The following is a 24,098-nucleotide window of genomic DNA, read 5'->3' on the forward strand; positions in this document are numbered from 1 at the left end:
TCAGACCTCTTGCATTGTACAACCATTGTGTAGATTTCAGCTTAGACAAAGATAAGCAATCAGAGCCTTTGTCCGCCAGGCTGCCATTGCCTGAGGATATGTTTAGCAGTATATAAGGACCCCACTTTTTGCCCTTCGGGGGACTTGTCGAGCATTAAGTTCCAAGCCTGATTTCCAAGCTGGGCTTGTTGAGCTTCCAGTTCCGAGCCTGAGTTCCTGGAGCATCTTGCTCTGCTGAAATCACTTGAGTCACCGGGCCTCTAAGTTAGCTTTGCCCGCCAGAACTCAGCTCCAAAGCCACCGCGGCCGCTCTTTCCTTTCCCATTCCCACAGCCGTGATCCACTATCCATCCTGCATCTCATTCGGTTGCTTGGAGAAGACGTCTAAGGTAAATATTCCCAACGGTGACTCTCTCTTCCTTCCTTTACTCCCCGAACTCTCCCCTCCCGCTATAACAGTGAATGTGTGTCTGCGTGTGTGATCCCTTTTGTTGTGTGGCTTTCACACATATAAATCTCATTCAGCCAGATGTCCCCCATCCTATATCTGTGCATTTCATTTTTCTGCCCTAAGTGCAGTACCTTACATTTCTCCATATTGAATTTCATTTTGTTTGCTTTGGCCCAGCTTTCTAATCTATTCAGGTCATTTTGAATTTTGATTTTGTCCTCTGGTCCTCTGCCTAGATGATCCTGGTGCTGCTTCCAACCTGATAGTTTTATGAAAGTGTCAGGAAAAACAGGGCAAACCTTTATGAGTTTGCATCCATGCACTTTTACAACATTTTGGTTCATCCTTTTAAAGAAGAGACCTTTCATCCTTCATGCCCCCTGCAATCCTTCCGAAATAAGAGGTCAAGGGGCTTCCTTTGTGACTTGACACCTATCACTCGCTGTCATAGTCCTTTTCCATTTATTTGGGCATAAGCTCCCAACCTGTTCTCGCGGTCTCCCAAAATGGATATTAATGGAACTGAATTACTCTTCACTTACCTTTTCCAGAGAGAGGAAAGTTAGCGGAAAAGGGTTAGTGCATCTGATTCAGCTAGATTTAAGTTAAAGGGGGAGGGGGACTTTTAACTGTTAAGTTTAGGCTGAATTGCCGTTTCAATATAAGTTAAATGCCTGCATTCATAGCCATAGTAGAATGAAGCTGAATAATGCCATCTATTCCTTTATTCCCTCTCTCAAATGATAGAATCCTAGGAGATTATCACACAGAACCAATAAAACGAATTAGCGCCTGGATAATCATGGCTTCATTTGGGGGTTTCTTGCATGATGCCATCATTCTTCCATTGTTGTCCCATGTGAGACTATATTAAAAGTAATTCTTTTTACTTGTATTAAAAAAATCTGGTATGACCTCCTTTACCACTTCTATCGCATATGATTTCCAGTGCAAAAGTTCAATAGAGCTTTTCTGCTAAGTTTGGGAGGACAGTGGCTATGGTTTGGGTGAGGAAATGGTAGCGATAAAGGATATCCAGCACCTTGCAAGAGTATTTATTGCTACATGGTATTACAGTGAACCCTCCACATTCACTGGTGTTAGGGTCGAAGGACCCCCATGAATGTGAAACACCCGCAAATATATATTCTTTTTACTTAAGAGAACACTTCTGTAGGAATCTCCAGGTTCTCCAGTGCAACTCTGTGGTCAAAATCTACCAGAAGTTGATCACAGAATCATGCTGGAGGACCTACAAATGCCTAGAGAACGAAGTGCTTTCTCTAGGAACGTCTATGTTCTCCAGTATGTTGTTGTTGTTATTTGTATCTGGCTCTTTCCCCAAAATTGGGACTCAAAATCTCTATAAAAAGGGAATTAAACATACCATAGACCCAGTTAAGAAATCAAGATGCATGACTGTGCATCTTGCTGTCCTGTTTTGAGCTCTGGAGACAACACAGCAGATACATGAATTTTTAAAAGCCCCATTCCTCATCCTCCAAAACCTTTCCCTTCTTTTCCCTCTTTGTTCCTCCTTATAATCTCACCTCTATGGAGAGTATCAGATGGGGATGGGACAAAGGCAGGATTATATCTCATCCTTGTCCTGTCCATGACAGTGATCATACAAAAGACTTTCATAATGCTGCTCTGATCCTGTCATTGTCCTGTCATTGAAGTGGAATTCTATCAACGCGAACTCCCATTAATATAAAATGCCAGGACAGCTCCACTTCAGTGACGGATGTCATATGAAAGACTTTTGTGCAATCATTGTAACTTGCGCTTCCCAGACGGGACAATGTCCAAATAAGCATGATGCTGTGTGAAAGTCCTTCCCACAATTGCATGGGAATGATGGGACAAGGACAGGAAAAGGACAGGACAAGGATGTCCTTTTCCCATCTGATAATCTCCTGTCTTTCTCTTTCCTTTAGTTTACTGATCCCAGCAAAAATCCCAGGTTTAAGAGCTTCAAAATTCAGTGTCTTAGGACAGACAAGGAACCTCTATGTAGCATCTGGCGTTAAAAGACCATCCAAATGCAAGGAAGATGACCCCTTTCCCAAGCCTGTTGGTTTAAAACTTTGCAACCTTACAATTAACAAAACTATTATATTCCAAGCATGAACTAGAATGAACAAAGACTCCTACAGCCATTTGTATTCATCAAACCATGGCAAAATTAATCATTAGGCACAGTTATGCATCTTGATTTCTTAACTGGGCCTATGGCGTGTTTAATTCCCTTTCTATAGAGATTTCAGGGTCCCTCTAAAATGTCCAACATTTCAAAAATAACAGATTTTTCAAACCAGAAGTGGATGTCTGCGCATGTCTAGATGGTTGGTTAGTTGGTTGGCTAGCATTTGGGACCAATTTTTCAGCCAGTCCCACCATTTCACATTGGAAATGCATATCTGCTTGGATAGGTTATCAGTGGAATGCCTATTGGAAGATCAGAACCCGCATATGACCAGGTTAATGGCCAATTTCCTGGTAGAGGCAACAAGATTGTGGCTTAAATTTTAATAACGATCCTGAAGTTTTATGGTAAATGGATGTTGTTTTTCTATGCCTAATAAAGGCTGACTGACTGACTGACAAAAGCACATGCATTCCTATTTGAAGAGGAGTGGCAGATGGGGAGACTTGATTCCTGAACCTATAGAGAGCTGACCAGGGGTCTGACATCTTGAGATCCTCGGAGTTTAGTGGAGTCTCCTTCCCTGGAGGTCTTTAAACAGAGGCTTGATGGCCATCTGTCAATGAGGATGCTTTGGGGATGCATGGCAGAATGGGGTTGGACTGGATGGCCCTTGTGGTCTCTTCCAACTCTACCATTCTATGATTCTATGATCCCAAATGTTGTTGGACATCTCAGCCAATAAAAACCTTCCCCCACAACACCTTGCACCAAATAAACATTTATAAAAAAACACACATACAAAATCAAATCCTACAGAGTACTGTTTTTAAGCATCAGCCTATTAGGACGGTTACACACAATGCGCAGCATCCAAGCACTTAGCCCTCATGGAGTCAGGGGGAAATCTTTACTGTTTTCAGCCCCACAAGTATCTGTCCATTCAGCCAGACTACCAGGCATACCAGCTATACCATGCTTTACAGGTAAACTGATTGCACCCTTTGCAATGAAACAAAAAACCCACCATGATAGACTCTCTTGGTTGTAGTCTTTCTCATCTTGTTCCTCCAACATGGGACTTCCAAATCATACTTCCATGCAGTCCATATTGCATTACTGGGCTACTTTGGAAACTGGAATCACCACTTCTCTTTGACCCATAAGCCAAAGAGTGCAATAGACAGGCATTTATTTTAAAGCACAGGCTACCAGGGACAGGGGAGCAACAACTGGGCTTCGTTTTTTTAAACCTCTCTTGGAAAGCCTTTTGTCAGTGTAATATTTGTCTTGCATTTCCTTCTTCTGTCAAGCAGTGGAGGGTTTATTTAGAGTGACAACTTAGGAAATTGAGGCTTGGGCTCAAACAAACATATCTATACATCAGAAGCCTGCCCCCTTTCGATTCCTTGACATATCCAAACAAGAACCATTCCCAATTTGCTTGCCCCTTGGAGCCTTCCGATTGCCTTGGAAGCCCATGGACTGGCCAACCTTCCCTCGCATGCAAAAAAACCCACAATATCTCATGAAGGAAAACACATTTGTGGATACTCATTTGGGTTGCATCCGCAGATAATACAGCCTCGTGACCGAGAAGCATTTTCCTGGTTTAAGAAGATGCAAGCATTTGCAATTTCACAGTTGTCATAGTTGAAAATAAAATATGTTTGCACAGTTATTGTTTGTAAGGTGACGCAGGCAACAAGGTCCCTGTTTACCCTTTGATGTGCATGCAGAATAAATACACAGAAAACACACACAGAGAAAGAGAGACTTTCTACACGGGAGCATCTTTTCTCTCCCATAACTAGGGCACAAATCCCCGCATCTCTCCTTGTCCTGCCACATGCCATTTGACCATTGTTTCCTATGCCGTTGATGGTGCTGCTGCGAGCAGACTGTTTTCTTACCTTCAATTGGCTTCCCACTTCACTTTATGCAATACTGATGCTCACCGTCCACATCAAGGCAAAGATTTATTTATGGGGAAAGAAAGATTCCTCGGCAATCCAGGCAGCCACTTAATATTCCCTCACAATGGCAAGGCTGCTATTGCATTGTTGATTTGGAGTAGCCGATGTGCGCCTGCTTTGGCTAACCTGCCGTTTTAATGCTAGACAGTCTCTTGGCGAGAGACCAATGATGTTCATGGCCACAAGAGGGCTTTCAGGGTTTGACTCATCCACTGTGCATCGCAGCAAACCTTCCGCACTCCTCGCAAGGAACACAAAGAATTGTTTCGGTGGCACTCTGGTCGCAGCACGCAGAAGACAAACAAAGAAAAGCAAAGGCCGGGTAAGGCAACCCTATCCCCCACAGGCTTCAGAAGGAACACATCTTCAGTTCTGCACTTTGGTTACATGGCCAAAGTTGTGCAGTAGCCCCTGTCACATTTGCACCAGTGACCTGGGCATAAAATCCCCCCAGGGCCATTAAGCTGATGGCATTTCATAGGATCATAACATCTTGGATTTGGATGGAGCCACAAAGGCAGGAATACAGAGTTACAGCACTCTTGAAAGATGCCCACCCAACTGCCAACAAATTAAAAGCAGAGACATGGGAAACAGCTTTCCACCCAGTCATCCAGCCAGTCCTTGAATCTACGAATCTACTCTATCTCCTGTACTCTTCAGTATGTGTATTGTATGTCTGCACATTAAGACATATGTATGTCTACACACTAAGACATATTTTCTTCTTCCTTCTTCTCCTCCTCCTCCTGCTCCTGGGAAGGGCTTCTTGTCCAACATGGCAGTAGGCTGGCTGTGTCTGTCACCCTGAGTGCAGGCAAGTGATGGGACAACATTTCTCAAGCAAGTAATACGAGTGACATTTTTCAGGCACACATGTGCAGGGCAACATTTCATAGAAAATTATAGAGCTGGAAGAGACTCCAAGGGCCATCAAGTCCAACCCCATTCTGCCATGCAGGAACTCTCAGTCAAAGCATCCCCAACAGATGGCAATCCTTCCTCTGTTTAAAAACCTCCAAAGAAGGAGACCCCGCCACTCTCCAAGAGTGTGTGTTTCACTGTCGAACAGCTCTTACTAATGTGAAGTCGAAGGCTTTCATGGCTGGCATCCATAGTTTTTGTGGGTTTTTTGGGCTATGAGGTCATGTTCTAGAAGAGTCAAAGTTTTGCCAGCAGCTATAGCTGCCCTCTTCAGAAAATGCTAGCGAAATATCAACTCTTCTAGAACACATCCTTGTAGCCTGAAAAACCCATAGAAAAGCTCTTATTAGTGTTTAAGTGGAATCACTTTTCCTGTAGTTAGCACCCACTGCTCTATGTTGTAGTCTCTGGAACAGCAGAAAACAAGCTTGCTCCATCCTCAATATGACATCCGTTCAAATGTTTAAACAGGGCTAGCATATCACCTCTTAACCTTCTCTTCTCCAGAATAAACATCCCCAGCTCCCTAAGTCTAAGTAGACCACAAGTTGAACATGAGTCAACAGTGCGATGCGGCAGCTAACAAGGCCAAGGCGATTTTAGGCTGCATCAATAGAAGTATAGTGTCTAGATCAAGGGAAGTAATAGTGCCATTCTATTCTGCTCTAGTCAGGCCCCACCATTTTAGTTGCCCTCCATTGGATATGCTCCAATTTTTCAACATCCTTCTTGAATTGTGGTGCCCAGAACTAGACGCAGTATTCCAGGTGGGCCTGACTAAAGCAGAATAGAGTGGTACTCAGAATATTTAGAGTGGTACTGAGAATATTTCTCCCTGGTTTTCAAGTAATGGTTTAGAGACTCCAGTAATATTGCGAGAGCTGGACAATGAAGAAGACAGATAAGAAGAAAACCAACTCATCAGAGATGTGGTTCTGGAGAAGAGTGCTGAGAATACTGTGGACGGCCAAAAAGACAATCAAATGGGTTCTTGAGCAGATAAAGCCAGAAATTTCCATAGAAAAGATGATGATAAAATTGAATTTGTCATACTCTGGCCACATCATGAGAAGGCATGTCTCATTAGAAAAGCCAATAATGCAAGGAAATGTTGAGGGCAGTAGAAAGAATCATAGAGTTGGAAGAAACCACAAGGGCCATCCAGTCCAACGCCATTCTGCCATGCAAGAACTCTCAATCCAACACACCCTTAAAGACCTCTAAGGAAGGAGACTCCACTGCACTCCAAGGAAGGAGTCTGTTCCACTGTCGAACAGACCTTACTGTCAGGAAGTTCCTCCTAATGCTGAGGTGGAATCTCTTTTCCTGTAGCTTGCATCCATTGTTCTGGGTCCTATTCTCTAGAGCAGCAGAAAACAAGCTTGCTCCCTCCTCAGTATGAAACTAAGGCTGCATGCCAGATGGCTAGACTCATGGGCATGAAATTACAGGGACTAAGTAGAGCAGTAGAGGACCAGGGGTCACGGAGGCATCTCATTCACAGGATCACCATGTGTTGGGGACAGCTCTAGGACAGTTAACCACAAAATCAAAATATTTATGGTCATTTCCAGCTCCATAATCCTATGAGGCAAGAAATCTGAGAGAGGAATACATCCTCAGTGTGGACTGGTGCGCATGAATCAAAAGTTGTGTGTCTGCACACTAAGACACTGTGGAGATCTTGGTGTGACACAGGGACAGTGCAGAGACCTGTAATATGTAAACATCCTATTCAATCTAGGGTCCCATTAGGTAGGTACTGGAGACCTTCAGACTTTACCGGAGTTACTTTGGGCAGCAGCAATTGCAATGGAAGCACCCACATACAGCAGGAGGGGAATGGAGGCAGACATGCACCCTTCCAGAGCAATAAGTGACCTTCCAAGACATCCCTCTCATGGTGGACCCCATTAAAAAACCTGCTACTTTGAAGTAGAGTCTATCTCTGGAAGAGGACATTCTAAAGCTGCCACTGCCGCTTCCCTATTATGTGTGGGGTGCTTGCATTGAAACCATTGCCACCCATTTTATCCTCTACCAGGGGAACGTGCAAGTGGACAAGTGGCTAGTGGTGCCAACCATCAACCTTCTCCTTCAGTGGCACAATGGTATCCTGCTGCTGCCACAGCACCTGCCACCTGTAGCATTTTCTACTTTCCTTCAAGAATTATTCCGGTGGGCAAATCCACCTGACCCCATATAAAAGGTTATGACGATTGCTCCACTCCTGCCTATGATTGTTGGCTATTGATGAATTGTTATTTTAGAGAACTAATAGGAATGTCGGTTAATTCAGTATTAGTGTTTTATTGATTGTATTTTGTATTGTTGCATCATTTTACTGATGTAATCCCACCTCGAACCTTGGGAGAGGCGGGAAATATAAATAAACTTTATTAATATTATATTATTATTCAGCCCTATAGCGGCAACTCTGTAGAGCAGCAGGTCCATCCTGGAGTTGTGGGATTTGCCACCTCCTATACTCTGACATCTGAAGCAATTGCTTCACCTTGCATCATGGTAGGACTGGCATTGCTGTAAAATCCTATAAAGGAACCAAGTCCAGCATCTTCCAAGTAAGGCTGTTTTGTTGTTCTGCATCTCATACCATCAAGATACCATCCTAGGGCTAATTAAAATCCCCTTGTAATTTGCATTGTTTGGTTTGGGTTTTATCTTCTGGAACAATAGAGACCATCATGATTCTATGATTCCATCACCTCTGTGACAGCAATTCAAGTATTTGAATATAGTTACAATGGGCCTGAACAGACAGGCCAAAATAAAGCTGCTTTGGGTCACTTTGGAGGTATGCTGTTTAAATGACACACACATCTTAAGACTCCAGATGCTGCGCCAAAGGTGCGCTCCAGTCCTTAAGGACTGGAGCATGGCTTTGGCATGGCTTCCAGCCTCTTAGGACGCATGCAGCATTTAAACAGCATACCTCCAAAGTGGCCCAAAGCAGCTTTATTTTGACCTGTCTGTTTGGGCCCAATATCACACATGTTTAGTCTGGGCTAAAAATATGCAACCCTTCAACCTTTGGACTCATAGGACTTGGGCTAGAAATCTGTCTGTCACCTTGTTGTGGTTCTGCCTGAAAGATGCTCCACGTGCATTTTGCAAAAGGTATCTATGCAAGAAAAGTAATAAATTGGCAAAGTGGCAAAAAGCTCTATATTTGCTCCGGGAAAATTATCTCCACAGCCGTCTGTCTTTAATGTTGTCCTCAAATGGAACAGTAATTAGAGCTGGGGAGTAATTTCATTTGGATAAAAACTCATCAGATTTGTACTTCCTGAATCAATATGTGAAGCGGAATGCGGTTTCTTTCATTATTTGCACTTCTCTCACGATTTTGCAATGGGTACAAAATGTGTACATTAGGGGGACGCAGGCACATAAATTCATATATTAGGGGAGGTACAAAGAGAGGAATGCAATATATATAATACTACAGAAAGCCACTTACAAAAATTTGCATATTAAGAAAAGGGTGTTCAAAAATTCATGGGAATTTTCATACAGATGGTCTGTATGTTTTTCTATGATACAAACTGATGCAGAAATAGGAACCCCCAAAAAAGCGCACATTAAGACTGGGGAAAATGAGAGAAAGCAAAGTTGAAAGGCACACCCATCTCTAATAATAATTCATTATAAAACAAAGAAGCGTACAATTGGCATTTTCTGTTGGTGTTGCATGACTTCAAATCATTTTCTGACTTATGGCGACCCTGAGGCAAACCTATCATGGGGTTTTCTTGGCAAGATTTGTTCAAAGGAGGTTTGCCACTATGCCACGCTGCCCATACCTCAATCCTAATATAGATCAAAGGATCTATATTGTGGGTGCTAATATTTTAAAAGACAACAATCCTAAGGACTCAAAGGTCTGTTGAATATCATGCTTAGTTTCACCCTAACAGGATGAATCCTGTATTTCCTTTTAGTATATTTAGAGAAATTACATGAAAATATGAAATAATTATTACTGTCATAATAGTTTTCCTCATTTTATTTTTCTCAGACTTCATAGCATGGAAAAGAGGAATACTAAGTCGCATTCTCGCCTCTAAAAATTAATAACCACAGAAGATCTACATGAATCTATTCTACATGATATGGAAACTGGAATAGTCAATTATTTCCCATGTGTAGTGAGGTAGAGCCTGATGCTGTGAGAGTTGGGAGGAGTGAGGGTGACCAGGTGGAGGAAATCAGGAAGAAGGCCCCAGGGGAGGGGGCAGAGGAAAGGGAGGCGGAGCCCCAAAGCGGTATAAGTAAGCAGGAGAGGAGTTGCGCGGAGAGAGGGCTAAAACGTGGAAGAGAAGGATGTGGAGAGGTGGTCGAGTTGGGAAGAGGAAAGGTAACCCACAGCCCCCAGAGGGTTGGGAGACCGGTGTCCCTGCAAGGAAGGGCAAGCCCTTGGGGTCCCGGCCCCCATGAGGTCTTAAGGCTAAGAGACCCCAGGGAGGAAGGCAAATTCTTGTACCTGGGAGAGGGCGACTGGAGACGGAGAGACCTGGGAAGCTTGGAGGGAGAGTGGTGGGACACAAAGGGGAGCCGCTGGGAACAGGGCCCCGAGCCACAGGACTGGGAGAAGTCAGAGAGGGAGGCTTTGGAGAAGTACTCTGGTGGACGACAGAGAGATGGGAACGCCGGTGACGCGGCTTCTTTGTAGGGCCTGCAACATGAGGACTGTTCGACTAGGGTTGGACTAGGAGTTGTGTTATGTTGCTGCACTGTTCAGTTACTTGTTGCCATTAAAGGCGCCACTGTTGCTGCACTTCCGGCCCTGGAAAGTTTGTTTCCCACATGTTGAGTGCTTAGCAGGGAAGGACCACACTCACCATGCTGGCCCTGCCCACACCATGCTAGGATCAAACCTTGACCAGAACGGAGACTGCAGTCAAGAAATCAGAAGAAGAAGGACAGCTAAGAAAGGACAGCTAGACAAGATCCTAAAGTGCAAAGGTATGGCACTGAACACCAAAGTTAGGATGGTCTGATATGATAGCCCTGTTTAAATATTTGAAGGAATGTCATATTGAGGAGGGAGCAAGCTTGCTGCTCCAGAGACTAGAACATGAGCAATGGATGCAAATTGCAGGAAAAGAGATTACAGCTCAACATTAGGAGGAACAACTGTATTCTGCTTTGGTCAAGCCCCCACCTGGAATGCTGTGTTCAGTTCTGGGCACCTCAATTCAAAAAGGACTTTGAGAAACTGGAGCGTCTCCAAAGGAGAGTGACTAAAATGGTGAAGGGTCTGGAAACCATGCCCTATGAGGAATGACTTAGAGAGCTGGGGATGTTTATCCTGGAGAAAAGACAGTTAAGAGGTGATATGATAGCCCTGTTTAAATATGTGAAGGGATGTCATATTGATGAGGGAGCAAGCTTGTTTTCTGCTGCTCCAGAGAACACGACCAGGAGCAATGGATGCAAGCTACAGGAAAAGAGATTTCAGCTCAACATTAGGAGGAACTTCTTAACAGAGTTGGAAGAGACCCCAAGGGCCCCAAGGGCTGTTCGACAGTGGAAGAAACTCCCTCTGAGTGTAGCGGAGTCTCCTTCCTTAGAGGTCTTTAAGCAGAGGCTGGATGGCCATCTGTCACGGATGCTTTGATTTGGATTTCCTGCATGGCAGAATGGGGTTGGACTGGTTGGCTCTTGTGGTTTCTTCCAACTCTATGATTGTATGAACCTCCTGACAGTAAGTTCGACAATGGAACACAAAACTTCTTCAGAGGCTGTAGTGGAGTCTCCTTCTTTGGAGGTCTTTAAGCAGAGGCTGGATGGCCATCTGTCAATGGGGATGCTTTGACTGAGAGTTCCTGCATGGCAGAATGGGGTTGGACTGGATGGCCCTTGGGGTCTCTTCCAACTCTGAGTCTATGATTCCATGACTGTATGAACCTAGGTCTACTCAAAGGCAGTTAAGACCAACAAGCTTTCTTTTCTGCTTCTCTCGTTCTCCTGGCTCCTCTGTTCCTTTCCCTCTTCCTCCTCTTCTCCCTCTTTCTTTCTTCCTCATCTCTTCTCCATCTCCAACTCTCCTTCCCTCCCAACCTTTCCACATTGGCAGGAATGGCTCTCCCAAGTACAGCATGTTCTGGAGGGATCCTAGTGCCACACTTATCTGCCAAAGAAAAACAAGCCGTCCTTACTGTGCAAAGGCCTATATTTACTCAGGGAATTTGGAGGCAGAGCATGACGACTTAATTGCTCTTAAAAGCTTCAGAGATTCACCAAAGTCAGCCGGCCGTCTCCATTAGCGGCTGGATCGATTTCCTTGCCATCAGCTTCTTCTCGGAGCAAAAAGTTGTGATCACTCTGGATGCAGAAAAACCCACAGAGCCAGTCTCAATGCGGTTGGGGATGTTATAATGTTTCTCCATCACCTGGAATGACTACCTTGTCTCCAAAATGCTTCACGGTTAGAACAATCTATGGACCTCTCCATGTTGTGGGACTCTAGCTCCTTTCATCCCCAGCCAGCATGGCCAAGTATTGGGAGACAGAAAGGAAATCAATTTCCTAACATTTCTCCAAATACAGTGGACCCTTGGTATCCGCTGGGGTTTAGTTTCTGGGGGCCCCTGTGGATATCAAATCCGCGGATGCTCAAGCCCCATTAAGTGGCATAGTAAAATGGTGTCTCTTTATATAAAATGGCAAAATCAAGGTTCACTTTCCGGAATGTATATATTTTTGGAATATTTTTCAAGCCGTGGATAGCTGAATCCGTGGATATGGAGGGTCGACTGTACCACCTGCGTTTTCTTCCTGTCCTTGATTCGTATTATAGAAAACATATCCCAAGAATAGAAGATCAATATATGAAATGAAGGAACTAGATCGATTAACAGGAATACTAAACAAAAAGGACATAGATACTGTAAGTGGTGAAAAGAACGGTCTGCATTGACATACAAATTAGAAATTGAATAGAGAAATAAAAATTAGTGGAGGCGAACTTAAAGATTTATACAGAACTGATTACTGTGTTTAGTTATCTATATCTATAAATAGTAGAAAATTGATTAAATTGACTATATTTGCTTTAAAATTAAAACTACCCATAGGAAGTTTTTGAATAGCATTTGAATGGTGGAGAAATAAGGAAGTTAATAGGATTTACAAAAGACTAGAAGAAAGAAAGAAATATAAAGATGTACAGTGTATATGCTGTTTAGTGTAAATCTTTGTAATCTCTGCCCTTTTAGTTAAGTTATATGTAAGAAATGTTATACTGCCTTTTTGGTTAAGTTGTATGTAAGATCAAGTTATATGCAAGATATCAATAAAAAAAGAAAGGGGGGGGGAGAAAACATATCCAGGAGTAGTCATGTTGGCCATGTAGCAAAGTACACAAGCATCCAAAATCCACAAAACCATGATAAACTTTATTGGACCAATCAAAATGCACAAAATACATGCTGCAAGCTTTCGAAGCTCCACTGGTTTCTTCATCAGGCAGAGATATTTAAAAAACATACCAAGGATGCATGTGCTTATCTTGCTAATAGAACGATAGATAGACAGACAGACAGGCAGACATCCCAATAAAGGGATCACTGGTTTTGTGGATTTTGGATGTAACTGTACTTTGATTCATATTAGATTGTAAGACTATTTTGTGCATTTCGGTTGGTCTGATAAAGGGATCGCTGGTTTTGTAGACTCTGGCTGCTATTGTACTTTGGTTCATATCAGATTGCAAGACTTCGTTTGTTGTCTGTTCCTCCCACAATGAAATTCAAACCCGTTTTTGCATGTTTCCCCTATTTACACACACATGTCGCATTTAAAAACTAATATACATTGCGAGCCCCCCTTCAGCTCTACGTCTCCAGTATTTCATGCCTAAAATAATGGAAGAATGTGTATGCATTTTGTAAAACATGTACATTTTATATTGGCATTTTAATATACACACATTGTTTTGCGTGTGCTTTATTTCCTTTAAACACCTTGCACTCCTCAAAAATGTGCAGGTGCTTGAGGTGAAGTGCTTTTCATTTTACATGAGCGGTGGTAAAATGGTTGCTTTTGTCAAGACGATGAAATCCAGCAACATTCACTTCAATCCCTAATCATGGATGATGTAAATTTTGGTCAAACAACATCTGGAGGCTCACAGACTCTCCTAATAAGATTTCCAATCTTCCTTTAGCTTTAAGGGATTCAGATATAGCAAGCCATACATGCCTAAGGAGGGACAAATCTGCCTGTTCGCTTTCTCTAATATTCTCTTTTTAATCCAGTTCTTTCCATCCTATTATGGTATCAATTTGCAAAAAGAAAGACAAAAATGCATATATATATATATATATATATATATATGTGCACGCATGCATTTGGTCTTCTTTTTTCTTTTTCTATATATTTGTATGCACAATTTTGTATGCCGTTTTCTCTAGCATATGCAACTTTTGCAAGCACTTACCCATTATATATATATATGTGTGTGTGGGTTATATTCCTTGAATATAAGCAACATCTCCCCAATATATGTAACCTTTTCCCTAGGTATACATTTTTGTAGGTCCTCCTTTTTTTAAAGGGAAAAAATAGCATTACAACATTCCAAGAAGTAGAAAGAGAAAGGCTATGTATATTTCAGCTTGAATGTTAGTTTAGCAAGTATAACGATTATGTCAAACAAAACTATAATGTCCATCTCCCTTCATTTTCTCCACTGAATTTGGAAAGCTTAACAGTATCGTAGACGTCGCCTGAAAACGGGGCATGCCTGGGTCCTGCCAGCAGCCTTCTCCTTGGAGTAAACAATATGCACACTTTCAGTTTTCTACTATTGCAGATCCAGATCCCAGGAGAAGAAAAAGGGAGTGCAAGTGTTCACCAACCCCTTCATCCTGTCCCTTTGAAACAAGGTAGTTTTAAGACATGAGAAAAGGGGTGACCAATTGCAATCAAAGTGTCTCCTGCAAGTACTCCCCAGTTGAATTATCTTGGGCTGCATCTGCACTGCAGAAATAATCCAGTTTGATACTACTTCAACTGCCATGGCTCAACGCTTTGGAATTCTGGGAATTTAGTTTGTTGTGGCACCAGAGCTCTCTTACAGAGAAGGCTAAATGTCTCACAAAACTACAATTTCAAGAACTCCACAGCATTGAACCAGAGCAGTTAAAGTGGTGTCCAACTGGATTATTTCTGCAGTGCGGATGCCCTTAATTACTGCATTTTGCAACAACTTTTGTATCTTGAAAGCCAGTGAGGTTCAAGACACAGCCACCCAGCCTCTATCCTTAGTGAATAAGGGCAAACACCCTATGTTTTTCTTCTCATATTTAGCCCAAATCTGCTTCAATGCAATTTTTACCCACCAGGCCTAGTTTGGCCTTTTAAGTGCAAGAGACAAAGCTATCAATCACTTGGATGATGGAATAGCAAATGACATCAAATTGAGAGGATAAGCTAATACCCCCAGAGGATCAGATCTGGATTCAAAATGACCTTGGCAGATGGGAGAGCTGGGCCAGAAGTAAGAAAATGAATTCCAACAGGGATCAATGTACAGTATTTATATCTAAGCAGGAAAAACGAAATACAGTTGGCCATGGATCCATGGATTTTTTTATCCATGGATCCAAGCATCCACGGCTTGAAAATATTCCCCAAAACATATAAATTCCAATAAGCAAGCCTGGGTTTTGCCATTTTATATAAGAGGCACCATTGTGCTGTGCCAATGTATATAATGGGACTTGAGCATCCATGGATTTTGTTATTCTGGAACCAAACCTAGTGGATACCAAGGACCTACTGTACACCAATATGATTGTTTCTGATTTATAACAATCGTCAGGTGAACCAATCATGGGGTTTTCTTGGCATGATTTGTTCAGAGGGGGTTTGCCTTTGACTCCCTCTGAGGCTGAGAGAGTGTGACTTAATGGGTTTGCATGGCAGAGCAGGAATTTGAACCCTGGTCTCCAGGTTTGTCCAACACTCAGACCACTACACCTCACTGGTTCTCATAGGATGGGTGATACCTGGTTTGGAAGTAGTATATGTGAAAATGATCCAGGGACTTAGGGCAATGCGATTCTTGGCTGCATCAATAAAAGTATAGTGTCTAGATCAAGAGAAGTAATAGTGCCACTCTATTCTGCTTTGGTCAGGCCCCACCTGGAATATTGTGTCCAGTTCTGGGCACCACAATTTAAAAAGGATGTTGAGAAACTGGATCGTGTCCAAAGGACGGTGACTAAAATGGTGAAGGGTCTGGAAACCATGAAACCCTATGAGGAATGCCTTAGGGAGCTGAGGATGTTTAGCCTGAAGAAGAGAAGGTTAAGAGGCGATATGATAGCCCTGTTTAAATATTCGAAGGGATGTCATGTTGAGGAGGGAACAAGCTTGTTTTTTGGTGCTCCAGAGGATAGGTCCCAGAACAATGGATGCAAGCTCCAGGAAAAGAGATTCCAGCTCAGCATTAGGAGGAACATCCTGAGGGTAAGGGCTGTTCGACAGTGGAACACACTCCTTCCTCGGAGTGCAGTGGAGTCTCCTTCCTTGGAGGTCTTTAAACAGAGGCTGGATGGCCATCTCTCGGGGATGCTTTGATTGAGAGTTCCTGCATGGCAGAATGGAGTTGGACTGGATGGCCCTTGGGGTCTCTTCCAACTCTACCATTCTATGATTCTATAAACTTTCACTCCAGTTTATTAATGTCTTTCTTTGAATGTGGCATTCAGAACCAGGCACAGTTCACGCTTGGACTACTGCCAACCCTGGAAGGAATGCACTCTTTGTTCTCAAGTGCTTATTCCTCCCTAGGATCATATGCTCCCTCCTGTACAAGTACCATGGTTTGTGAAGACTTCCCACCCGCTCCATTTCAACACCACACAATGACTTGGGTTTCATTCACCTGCTTGGGACTTCCAGGTCTGCCCGGCTAACAATACGATGCTGGCGGGGGGAATAGAGCCACTGGAACGCTGTCAGGGTCCTCTCCTCGATCCGAAATCGTCCTTCCTTCATGTACCTAAAAAATAGGAGATTCACATGTAAACTAGGGATAGGAGGTACTGGAGAAGTCAGAATGGATTTGGAAGATATATGATTATATGGAGAAAGACAACACAATTTATTAATAACCAACCTTTAGAAAGATTTGAAAAAGACTGGGCAGAGTTGGCACACTGCTTCAAATTAAAACAAACTTGAAAAAATAATCAGTTAACAAATGGCAGTAACAGGAACTCTTTCTTTGAAAGTTTGAAAATAATTAAATGTATCAAATGTATAAAAGGTTTAAATGTTTAAAGACATACAGAATATTCTTGATGAACTGAAGAGGACTAATATCCATAGATTTTGTAGCACCTTTAAGACTAAAATACCTCTCCACATACTGTTCTACAGATTAACATGGTTATATCTTTGAAGAATATCCATAGTGGATTTATATACATCTACAGGTTTGGTTCCTTAAAACTTTTGTCCCCAAATAAGATAAGTAAAGTTTGATAGGATAGAGGGATGTAGCTATAATGTTTACCAATGAAACTAAAAGTACAGTGTATGTTAACAATATGACCCAAAAATCGAGGATAAGAAGGACTGTTTGTTATTATCAATAGTGTGATTTGCCATGCTATTTGAGTCTTATTGTTATTCGCTATGTATTTTTTACATATTGTATTATTATAAGTTGTTGTTTTATAATTTTTGCTGCTTTTGATACAGGTTTTATCTGTATCTTGTTTGATGACTATGTAAAGCGCTGTGTAAACTTATGGTGCTATATAAATAAACTATAATAACAACAATAATAGTATGATATGTTTGCCAATGTTGTGTTACTGTTTTTTTTTAATTGTGAATATATTATTGATTGTAGTTTTTGAGTGTTGTCAAATAAAAGCATTGAGAAGCATTGTATTATTTTATTTTTAATCTTAAAAAACATAAAATAGGGATGGGAGGACTGCGGCTGCCTCAGGACACACTTGACCCACCAAAGCCATTTCCTCTGTTTCTCTGGACCCGCTCTTCCCAAGTGTCTCAGCTGGAAAAAATATAGAGATTCTTGTTTCCAGAAGCCTCTGACTTCCAGTTCTCAGACAAAACAAAATGCACCCCAGTGCTTTTTTAAAATAAAAAGCTGCAAAGCATTTTAAACATAATGGAAAATGACCACCAAAGCAAAACAAACTGGAAGTATGGCCCGGAAAGGTCTTGGTTGGGTGGAGAAATGGGATGGGTTTGTACCTCTGGTGTAACACCCACTAAGTAGAAGAGAAATGTAAGTAGAAGAGAAATGTAAGGTACTGCACTTAGGGTGGAAAATGAAATGCACAGATATAGGATTCTAGGAGACACCTGGCTGAATGAAACTACGTGTGAAAGGGATCTAGGAGTCCAGGTAGACCACAAGTTGAACATGAGTCAACAGTGTGATGCGGCAGCTAAAAAGACCAATGGGATTTTAGGCTGCATCAATAGAAGTATAGTGTCTAGATCAAGGGAAGTAATAGTGCCACTGTATTCTGCTTTGGTCAAGCCTCACCTGGAATATTGTGTCGTTCTGGGCACCACAATTCAAAAAGGATGTTGAGAAACTGGAGCCATGTGTCCAAAGGAGGGCGACTAAAATGGTGAAGAGCCTGGAAACCATGAAGCCCTATGAGCAAAGACTGAGGGAGCTGGGGATATGTAGCCTGGAGAAGAGAAAGTTAAGAGGTGATATGATTGCCCTGTTTAAATATTTGAAAGGATGTCATATTGAGGAGGGAGCAAGTTTGTTTTCTGCTGCTCCAGAGACTAGAGTAAGGGCTGTTTGACAGTGGAACACACTCCTTCCTTGGAGATTTTGGTGGAGTCTCCTTCGGATGGCCATCTGTTGGGCATGCTTTGATTGAGAGTTGCTGCATGGCAGAATGGGGTTGGACTGGATGGCCCTTGCGGTCTCTTCCAACTCTATTATTCCATGATTCCAAGCAACAATATTCACTCTGGTGTAAGGTTCCAAGGAACAATAGCAGCTGAAGCTATTGTAGGGGTTTCATGCTGTGTTTCTGCAAAATCTATACACTGTATTTTCACGGCATTATGTTTTATTGAATTACATCATCTGTCCAAAACTAAGAGACTCTGTTTCATAACTTGCCTAATACATCTTAATAATAAATCAATGAGACACGGTGCAGAAAATGCTGGCATCTTCAGAGAATGTTGGCATAGAAGATATATATATATATATGCATGTGTGTGTTTAGAAAAGTTACTGTACATACCCGACTATAAGCTGACTTCATGAATAAGTTGAGGGCAGATTTTGGGGCCAAAATTATGGATCTGATATAACCCATGGATACGTTGAGGGTAAAACCTGGGGGCATGTAATAAAGGATCTAAAGGATACAGTAAAGGAAAACAATGCTAAAGAACTTAGAAAATTCCAGAAAGCATAACTGTTTGCGTTCACATTAAGGCTGGATGGATGAAAAAGTAGAGAGGGATCAGTGCTTCCAGGACAGATTATACTCTTGCATTTCCCCAGGGGATGGTTCCCCATTTTTATAATAATTAAATTTAATTAAACATTAAATTGTATAAGAATTTATAAGAATTAAAATTTTGGACCAATTTTTGGGTTAAAATTCCTAGACTTATGGATGGTAGTTCCCAGAATCTCAGAATAACTCTTGTGAGCTCTTATCCCCAAAGCAATGTTTCCAAGCTCTGGATTCAACCATCCATCTTTGCTATCCTTCTCTGTGTTATTTCACAGTGTCAAACCAGGTTTCAGTGGCAGAAAAATGGGGAACATAGCTCATGGTAAAACAAAACTGACCTTTATTCACAAAGAATTGCCATTTCTCATCATGATCTGCCTTGACAAACTACACATCCATCAAGACTTCCTTGCCGTTGTTCCCAAAGATGGCAAGCGGGCGCCCTTCTCCTATCATTCCAAATGTCGCAGGGAATAGCGAAACTTATTAACTCAAATTAGAGCAATGAATCAAGCCCTGGTAGTCCTACTAAGCAGTGTTGTGAAGCTTTGTGTGAACAAATCTGTAATTATAACTGACCCTGTGCTTTTAACAAGGAACAAAGTGATGTTCCATGACTTCAGCTGCAGCCACACTACAGAATTAATGCTGTTTAACTTCATCCTATGTTGGGATTTGTAGTTTATTGGGGCACCAGAGCTCTCTGACAGAGAAGGCTAACTATCTCATAAAACTACAAATCCCCAAAATATGGGAAATTATTGTTTTATGTGATTTTTGCGGCTACGGTTATATATGCAAGAAAATGGGGGCAAAAACGGAGACCCCAGAAATAGAGGAATGGAAGAACAAACTATTTGAATACACTTGTCCCTCCATATTCGCTAGGGTCAGGGGCACAAGACCCCCATGAATATGGGAAAACTGCAAATAACAAAAACACCATGTTTTTACCCGGGAAGACACCTCTCTAGGTCCTCCAACAGACACTGACCATAGAGTTGCACCAGAGGAGCTACAAAGGCCTAGTAGAGTATTCTCTCTAGAAATCTCTAGGTCCTTCAGTGCAACTTTTGGTTAAAGTTGACCATAGAGTTGCACTGGAGGACCACAGAGATACTTATATTATACAACAGGCGTGTGAGCAAACTATCTATGATATAAGGAAAAGTAAAAGGAACGTTCAATTGATGTGAAACAGATCAGACGAAGCAGGAAAGGAGGTCATTTATGGTTAGATTTAGGTTTTAGGAATGTCTTGTTATGTTCATCTATGGTTTTGTTGTTTGTTTGTTGGTTATGTGGTTGTTGATACATTGTTTTGAAATTAATAAAATTTATTACAAAAAACCCTACTAATCCCAGAATGCCATAGCATTGAGCCATGAAATTAAAGTGGTATCAAGACTACCTTAATTTTGCAGTGTAGATACAACCTTCCATTCCATAGTGAGGAACACTACTCAATGCTCCATCATTTATTATTTAATCCTATTCTTCCTATTCTGTAATGAGAGAGTGCAAGCCCAAAAACATTAGGCAAATCTAATTAGAAGGATGGCGCTTATCGTGCTAAAAAAAATTACATCATAGGAGGAAAAAAATGAAGCACACTGCGAACACAATGCTGGAGCTCAAAGGTCAGGATCAGAGGTCAGAAGATGGCTGGTTTTGAATTTTCAGGGTTTTTAAATTACTTCTTCCTAATCAAGGCAAAGCAATTATCTTCTCCCGGCGTGGAAGCTGCTAAATGTGAAAATTCTGTGGTGGTGGTAGAGTCCTACTTGTAATAATGGATTATCTTTGCATGATGTTGGGAAGAAACTGGATGGTGTCATAGAATCATAGGGGCCATTCTGACTACCTTTTACCCTGAATCCCAAATCGGATTTAAAAAGTGGGATGTTCCCACTGGCGCTGGTGTTTGCACACCAGGATCAGGGGTTTGCACACCCGATCCAGGGCAAATCCCCCTCAGCACGGGACTTTTGAAACCGGGGATTTCCCGGTTTCTTTTCAGAAAACCCGGTGCAAGTGAATGTGAACTTGGTCCCAATCATGATCGGGTCAAGTTCAGGGGAGAGACCGAGGTCAGAGGGTGGGCAGTGGACAGAACATGCCCCCCCTCACACCGATCGCTTTGCAAGCGACATTTATTATTATTAATATTATTACTGTGACAGATTAGGCAAATGCTTTGGGCTGGAAGGGAAGGGAAGAGGCTGGCATTCAGGGGGAAGGCAAGGGCTTCGGGGGTGGCATTGGGCTGGAAACGAAGAGAAGGAAAGGAAAGAGGTTCCAAAGAGGAGGGGATGCTGGGCTGGAAGCGAAGGGGAAGCTAGAGGCTGGCATTCGGAGGAAAGGCTGTGGAAACCCATGATTTTGGGGGAGTCACACTTTCTCAGCCTCAGAGGAAAGGCAATGGCAAATCTCCTCGGAACCAATCTTGCCAAGAAAACCCCAGAATGGGGTCGTTTTAGGGTTGCCATAATTTGTAATGACCAAATGCACACACAACACACACACACACATTTGGAGTTTTTTAAATTTGACCGAATATGCGAATGCTGCCACCATATTTTTTTTAAGGGGGGGGGGAAGCACCCATTCAATTGGCCAATGGTTTAGGACACGTTACCTTTGACGAAAGCGGAGGTGAATTTGATTGACAACAAAGGAGGCTCCATTTTAAAGCACTACTCTGCAAATGTGAATTTCAGAGGGGCAAATTGCATTGGGGAGCTACGATCAAGGTAAAGGGTAGTGGGAACTTCTTTCCGGGGAGATTTGGTACTGGCTTAGCAAATCCGGACCGGATCTACCCAGAACAAATGAGCTTGTGGGAATGGGACCATAGAGTTGGGTCATCCAGTCAATTCCCTGCCATGCAGGAATACACAATCAAAGTACCCCTGACAGATGGCCATCCAGCCTCTATTTAAAAACCTCCGAAGAAGGAGATGGCACCACTCTTCAAGGAAGCATAGTCCACTGTCGAATAGCTCTTATCTCAAGAAGTTCTTACTGTTGTTGAAGTGAAATCTCTTTTTTCTGTAGTGGTGGTTCCTTAACTGGAAATTTCACTCCAGATCTTACTGGACTAGAGACAGACTGTAGACCTCTCCTAGTTTGGATGTTCTTCCTCATTCATAACTTTTGGCATCTTGGTCACATTCTGAGGTTGCCTGGTCACACTTGTCCTGGTTTTCATATGTGAAATGTTGGAAGGTATGCACTGAGCTTCTCAGAGATAGGGCAGAATATTTAAAAAGTACATCAATAAACACATGGGCATTCATTTTAGACAAGTGTTCTTCCTAAGTTATCTTTTGTGCTAGCAACACACACTTTACCAAGTTAGTTTTAAATGCAAATTAGAATTGGTCTCCCATTACAGTTGGCCCTCCACATTTGCAGCTTTGACTTTTGCGGGTTTGATTATTTGCGGTTTTGATTCATATGTTCTCTCTAGAAACCTCTAGATCCTCCAGCGCAACTCTATCAGATGTTGGCCATGGAGTTGTGCTGGAGAGCTTAGATGTTCTTAGAGAAAAGACTTCTCTAGGCATTTGTAGGTCCTCCAGCATGATTCTATGATCAATGTCGGGCAGATATTGACCATAGAGTTGCACTGGAGGACCTAGAGATTCCTAGAGAGGTGCTCTTTTTTATTTGTGTTTTTTGTATATTGATGGAGGTCATTCACTCCTAACCCCAGCGAATGTGGCGGGACCACTGTACTTATGGATGTTATCTCCCTTTTTCCCCTGCTCCAACCTGCCCTCTCTAAGGACCTTATCACATGAATCCCAGGCAGAAACGGGATTTAGAAATGGGAAAAAAACCCTGCAAATGACAACGTTTCTTCCAAAGTGCAATAACGCAAAAATAAAGCTAATAGAAAGTGAACAAAAACAATACCTTTTTACTTTCAGGAACTTCCCAAAAGTAAAAGGTGTCACTTTTGTCGACTTTCCATTCACTTTATTTTCAAGTTATTGCTCTTTGGTGCAAACCATCTAATTAAAAATAATAATAATTGCAAGCATCTAATTAAAAATAATAATAATTGCAAGCATCTAATTAAAAATAATAATAATTGTAAGCCGCTCTGAAAGCCTTTAGGGCTGAAGGGCGGGGTATAAATACCATTAACAATAAATAATAATAATAATAATAATAATAATAATAATAATAATAAACACCTCTGAAAAACAACCTGCATTTGCAGGTTTTTTCTGCTTTTAAAATCTCATTTCTATGTGGGATTCATCAAGCGTGATAAGGCTCTAAGACAGCGGCTCCCCAACCTGTGGGTCACAACCCCTTCGGGGGTTGAACGGCCCTTTCACAGCGGTCACAAGAACATATTGCCGATGGTCTTAGGAACCGAGGCGAAAATAATTTTATGGTTGGGGGTCACCACAATATGAGGAACTGTATTAATGGGTCGTGGCATTAGGAAGGTTGGGAATTACTTCTCTAAGAAATAGTGGTTGCTTCTAAATGTAACCAGAAGAGGGCACCAAATGCGCAGCTGATCACTATTTCTGTTATCATGCTTCTTTCTCAAATCCAGTGGAATAGTTGGAGGAAGGAATGTCAACCATTTAAGATATGCAGATGACACCATACTGCAGGGGTAGGCACCCTTTTTGAGCCGGGGGCCGGGTTGCTGTCCCTCAGACAACTGGGGGGCCAAAGCCAAAAAATAAATAATTAAATTTTTAAAAATTTTTAAAATAAATAAATAAAATAATTCCTACGTACACTACACACATCATATTTTGAAGTAAAAAAATGGGAACCTTCCAGGAGCGCTCCGGCGACCGCAACGGGGCTCCTACAGGCCCGCCGCGGCTGCTGGAGCCTTCCAGGAGGGCTCCGGCGACCGCAACGGGGCTCCTACAGGCCCGCTGCTGTGTTCTAAAATGGCGACAAAGTCTCGCACGACCTTTCCCATCTTGCCGCGTGACTGGAAAGGTCATGTGAGACTTCAGCCGCCATTTTAGAACACAAAATGGAGCCCGGCGCGGATAGGGTTGCCATAAGTCAGGACCTCCAAACCAGGACAAATGTAGGACAAC

The 24,098-nt window shown here is 42.2% G+C and overlaps 1 protein-coding gene across 7 annotated transcripts in view; it reads right to left on the reverse strand.

Moving 5' to 3' along the window:
* Window positions 1-24,098, reverse strand: part of LOC149286400 (rap1 GTPase-activating protein 2) — a 370,335-nt gene that overhangs the window by 325,165 nt on the left and 21,072 nt on the right. For 5 of the 7 annotated variants that reach the window (XR_016277602.1, XR_016277601.1, XM_089494081.1 and 2 more), the window contains exon 2: window positions 16,419-16,535. Coding sequence is in view for 3 of the 7 variants with exons in the window: in XM_089494081.1 (XP_089350207.1) it covers window positions 16,419-16,531 (113 nt within the window). In the remaining 4 variants the exon portion in view is untranslated. Of the gene's footprint in view, window positions 1-4,513; window positions 4,698-16,418; window positions 16,536-24,098 lie in introns of those variants that run through there. The other 2 variants (XM_089494087.1, XM_089494084.1) reach the window with 1 other exon arrangement.

This window comes from Sceloporus occidentalis, unplaced genomic scaffold (genome assembly GCF_023333645.1).
Source record: "Sceloporus occidentalis isolate IW3139 unplaced genomic scaffold, rSceOcc1.0.p SCAF_69, whole genome shotgun sequence".
Lineage (NCBI taxonomy): Eukaryota > Metazoa > Chordata > Lepidosauria > Squamata > Phrynosomatidae > Sceloporus > Sceloporus occidentalis.